Genomic DNA, 4,806 nt, shown 5'->3' on the forward strand with positions numbered 1-4,806 from the left:
GCAAAGGCGTATATGATCTCAACTGCTTGCGCATTGTGAAGTTTGTGGTTCAGATATCTATTAATAGAGAAGGGATAAGGGCAGTGGATGACCGACAAGTCTGAACTTTGGACACAACTTAAAGCATGTACTACTAGCTTCAGCGTTCAGATTCTCCAAGCTAAAGCTATGACCGACAAGTCTAAATTTTTGGACACAGGTGCGTTGTGCCGATTCGCGTGTACTTCCTTCAGAGTTCAGACTATATGGTTCCACGCGCAGTAGTTCAGAATGAATTTTGGAGGGTTTTGTCCTCCTTTCTTCTGTTTTAGGTGTGTTTAGTTCCTGAAAAAAGATAGAAAGTTTGAAGAAAGTTGGGAATTTGAAAAAAAAAAGTTAGAAGTTTATATATAGGAAAGTTTTTGATGTGATATGATGTAATGGAAAATTGGGAATAGGGGAAACTAAACACGGCCTTGGTGCATGTTTCTCTAATGCAAGTTCAATAGATATAGGCCAAGTTTAGTTCCAAAAATTTTCTTCAAACTTCCAACTTTTCTATCACATCAAAATTTTCCTACACACATAAACTTTTAACTTTTCCGTTACATCGTTCCAATTTCAACCAAACTTTCAATTTTAGCGTGAACTAAACACACCCATACGCGGGCAACATCCCTTCTTACATTGCATTAAGAATCATTCAGAGAAAGGCAGGCGAGCACGCGAGATGGTTTGGAATTTACAGAAGAGGATTCAGGGAGTAGGATACACATGGCCACAGATGCAAGGATATATGTACATATGATACATCTCTGTCCGGCTATAACGGTATGACTTTTGCTCGCTACAGAAGCTGCTCTTGCTTACAAGAGTAGTTCCTGCGCAGCATTGTTGCTGCTGCCTGCTGCGTCCTTTGCAGCTTCAGTGTGATGAGCCATGAGCTAACAAACCTAACTGGGTACTTCACTAGCTCACAGTTCCTATAGCTGTAAGAATGATCTTGAACTACATACATGACTTAACAGATGACAATCATAACTACAGTGGCATGTACAACGTATATACACATGGAACCAGGGAGTTGAGGTTTTCACAAGGAGCCCACCAGGAGTTTACGTGAGAGCTTCATTCCAATTTTTCCAGTTAAAGAAACCTGCAAAACACCATGCAAATCAATGCTTAAATTATTGGCTTGTGAACTATGCTCAAACGAGTACTCAGTAAGTGGGCTGGGATTGCATTAACATGTTATGTGAACTGCATCCATAAATAGCGAAACGTGCAATATGCTCAATGGTAAGACTAGAAGTTAATGTAAACTCAAGAGTGACAAGTATATGCAAGATTTAAATATGAACAATAGCAGATTGAAACAGGCACCTAGTATTATTCCTACCAAAATAATATCCTCATCAGTTCCAAAGGACTTGCGGGCCTGATCTAAGCTCTTCATTGACACCCTTTCACGCTGTCTGAAAGAATCAACAAACAACTGTAACTAAGTTAAATCTTGTCAATAGGGACATGCTGTCATGCACATAAAGTTAAGCGGAAAACTTTTTTCTTCTAGCGAAGGAAATTAAGCAGAAAACCGTACAGCGATAGGTTTCTCAGTCAAATATGGCGCCATTACTTGATAATCATACATAGCTATAAATGGACCCTGACATGTAGCATATAAATATGTTCAAAGCAGAAGGTGAATGTTCTCGGTTACTGGTCGTTACAAGAAACTAAATGATCCTTGCTTCTAGTGAGTGTTATGCCCATATCAGCATGACGCTATTAAAGAAGCACAGTTTATCCATCTGAAAACTCAAGTGTCCGCTATTAAAAGATGTCATTAACAAAAGGTGAATATTAGGTACCTCGAACTGGCAGGGTCCCTTATCTCAAATTCGCAAGCATCAGCATCATACCCACATATTACAACATAATGCCCTGCAATGGAAGACAGTATTAACCATCAGAATGAATCCTTTTTTATGGGCACTTTTGCAGACAGCAAATGGATTCATGGAAAACCAATCCATCAACGAGCTTGGCCACTCACCCATGTAATCTGAATCCTCACTGAACTGTTGCATATCTTGTAGATCATTGCTCCATGAGGAACTGCATTCCAAAAATCAAGTTACTGACACACTATTATTGCCCATTTCAAATGATATGCAGCCACTTCAAAAATGAAATCAAGGAACAATGGTTATTGTTTGTAGAAAAATTATGCATATAAAAATCCATGGATACATCCATGAACCATTTTGTTCCGAACTGTAATCTTCTCCGAGATATTCTCTCAATTACCAAGTAACTTTGGGAACAGAAAGGGTAGTGCCAACTGTATATTACTCAACTGCTTCATCAACATTATCAGTTTGTTACTACATAATGTTGGCACGGTTGCAAAATATTAAACTAATAATCACCTTATGATCGTTAAATCAAAAGAATTTGAGATATTAAAATGAGACAAGTACAGCAAGTAACATTGTCCACCCATTGCATTTACCATTGGACAACTTGCTTATGAGGCGATGTCTGAATGCCGAAGACAAATGTAAGACTGTCTTAAAGGAGTAAAAGTATTGACAGAAATACAGAACAAAGTATACTTCATCTCACTTGCTATGACCAAAAAAATCCCTTACTTCAATTTTGTTTTGTCCACTAGTGCGATAGCAATGCAGTGCCCAGATAACAGTAGAAAAGCTATATCATACGCACTGATGGATCTGCACTGAGAATAACCACAAATTGAAAAATTAAAAAAAATTGAAAGTGAGAAGTACATCAAATAGACAATTTTTATGATGTGCGCTGTGATCTTACTTGAATACTAATTCCAGCTTCAAGGGCTCTGCCAAAGAGCTCATCCACTCGATCAATGTCTTCTTGCAATTGCTCCTATCGACATTGTTATTTTTGAAACTGTTACTACAGTGAACTTCAGAGGAATCGGTAACATTAAATTACAATTCATACCCTATAAAAGGTTTCAGCAGAATATTGCGGATTTGCTCCTAGAGTCACAGTGAAGAAGGAAAAACAAACTGAAAACCTGTTTAACAGATATGCCAAGTCAACTGTCCATATGCTGCACAACCCAGAAATGTCAGATTGTTAATACACCAGACGTGCTATTAAAATTTTTAATAGGCCAAAATTAAAGAGAATTAAATATTATGTCCAGCTCATCTAGGGAATGATTGTATTGCAATATAATATATCCACGAATATTTCTCACGTCTAAGCTACTTTATGTCCTCATAAATAATTGTCATATTACAATTGAAATGCACAATTTTTTATTCTCTTCCAAATTAATTTTCACCTAAGATGGAATTATTTGCAAAGAGCATTTTAACTACACCGGATAAAAGTGATTATGCAGTGCAAAATGTGGGAACAATCAAGTGGTCAAAGTAGTAACAAGCATTCATGAACTGACAGAGTAATCACTGTTCGTTATCCACGCAATCTCATAAAGAAAAGAAGAATAATTATCCATGAATAAACAAATGATTCGGGGTATCAATTTTTTTCATTAACTAAGGAGAATTGCGCCCCCCGTGTTTAGTTGTAAACTCAAATTTGAAGTAATAATCTAGTCCAAGAGAGGAACCTCGTGGTGCGGCAGAGCTTCTCGAGATCGGCAATGCCGTCGCAGCAATCCATCCCGAGTGTCCTGAGCACCATGAGCACGCAAGCGAGGCCGCAGTCCCACGTGAAGGCCTGCTGGACATGCGGAACCTAGCAAGCATCCATCACCAGCGCCACGAACCCAAAAAAATTCGTCAGATTTAACAGCAGCAGTAAACACGACGATTATTACACAGCCACACGACACCGCCGCGGAAACACAGGATCAGCAACCGACACCACCCCGAGAGACAATAATTGATCGCAACCATAGAGCGAGCGCGCGAGCGCGCGCGAGAGAGAGAGATAGGGAAGGAGGGAGGAACTGACATCGACGTAGTACGAGCGGCGGGCTAGAGGGACACGGCCGTCAGGGGCCGGCGGCGAGTCGTCCGCCCCCTCGCCGCCGTCCCCTTCCCCCGCGACCTTGAACAGCCTCTCGGAGAAGAACCCCAGGGGCCACATGGCACCATCAACCGACCCCCTCGCCCGCCGCGCGCGGCGCCAGGCGACTGACCTCGAACCGCAAGAGCCAGCCGAGCCAAGCAGTGCTCTGCTCGGTAGCGCGGGTGGGAAGGAGAAAGGAGGGAAAGCGGAGGAGGAGGTTGGGATTCTCGCGGGTTCGCGACGAGACGACGGTGGGAGGGAGGGAGGGAAATGATTGGGTTCTTCTTCTTCTCGCTCCGGTGCGTGGTGGGATTATTAAAAAAACGGGGGTCCGCGTCACCAGAAGAATCGGTGGAGGGATGTGGAGCGCCGGAGCGCGGCGCCTTTAAAAAAAAAAACGGGGGCCCTCGTCGCCTCGCCTTCCAGAAGCCGCCGTAATTTTTAGGTGTCGTTGGGCTGTATGGCCTTTGCCGGTGGGAGGAGGAGCAGCAGCGCAGCCAGCGTGTGTTTGCGTCGGGGAAAAGAGAGGATAGGGATTGGCAGAGGATTTTTGCTCTATCCATCGGCCACCGGGCGGGGTGGGGATTGATGTCGATCTAGTATAACCCGAGAGGCTCGCGGAGGGGCCGGGATTGGTCAGGGGGGTCAGGACCTGGTACCGATTTGGTTAGGGAACAGGAGGAGATTTGTCCTATAATTCTTGCCTTTTGTTGTGGTGTTCTCTTTTTTCTTTCGATGATAAGGATGACGCAGGACATAACTAATCGCTATCTACCGACACCGAGAGTCTGTTTT

General features: G+C 42.7%; 1 protein-coding gene across 6 annotated transcripts; it reads right to left on the reverse strand.

The window, feature by feature from the left end:
• Positions 1-629: 629 nt before the first annotated feature.
• LOC4338971 (guanylyl cyclase 1) lies at positions 630-4,579 on the reverse strand. 6 transcript variants are annotated; one of them, XR_010741510.1, is made up of 9 exons: positions 3,955-4,579; positions 3,608-3,735; positions 2,968-3,079; positions 2,815-2,889; positions 2,634-2,722; positions 2,036-2,097; positions 1,851-1,923; positions 1,379-1,474; positions 630-1,135 (listed from the first exon to the last, which is right to left on the reverse strand). XR_010741510.1 is itself a non-coding variant. In XM_026025790.2 (9 exons), exons 1-9 carry the CDS (start codon positions 4,087-4,089, stop codon positions 1,073-1,075), a joined length of 777 nt encoding a protein of 258 aa, XP_025881575.1. In that variant the 5' UTR covers positions 4,090-4,579; the 3' UTR covers positions 630-1,072. The 6 variants fall into 6 exon arrangements, 4 of the variants coding, with proteins under 4 accessions (XP_025881575.1, XP_066166815.1, XP_015637405.1 ...); XR_010741511.1 differs by having other exon boundaries at positions 1,363-1,474; XM_026025790.2 differs by having other exon boundaries at positions 1,379-1,454; positions 2,968-3,043.
• Between the last annotated feature and the right edge of the window lie 227 nt (positions 4,580-4,806).

Source organism: Oryza sativa, chromosome 5 (assembly GCF_034140825.1).
Source record: "Oryza sativa Japonica Group chromosome 5, ASM3414082v1".
Taxonomy (NCBI): Eukaryota; Viridiplantae; Streptophyta; class Magnoliopsida; order Poales; family Poaceae; genus Oryza; species Oryza sativa.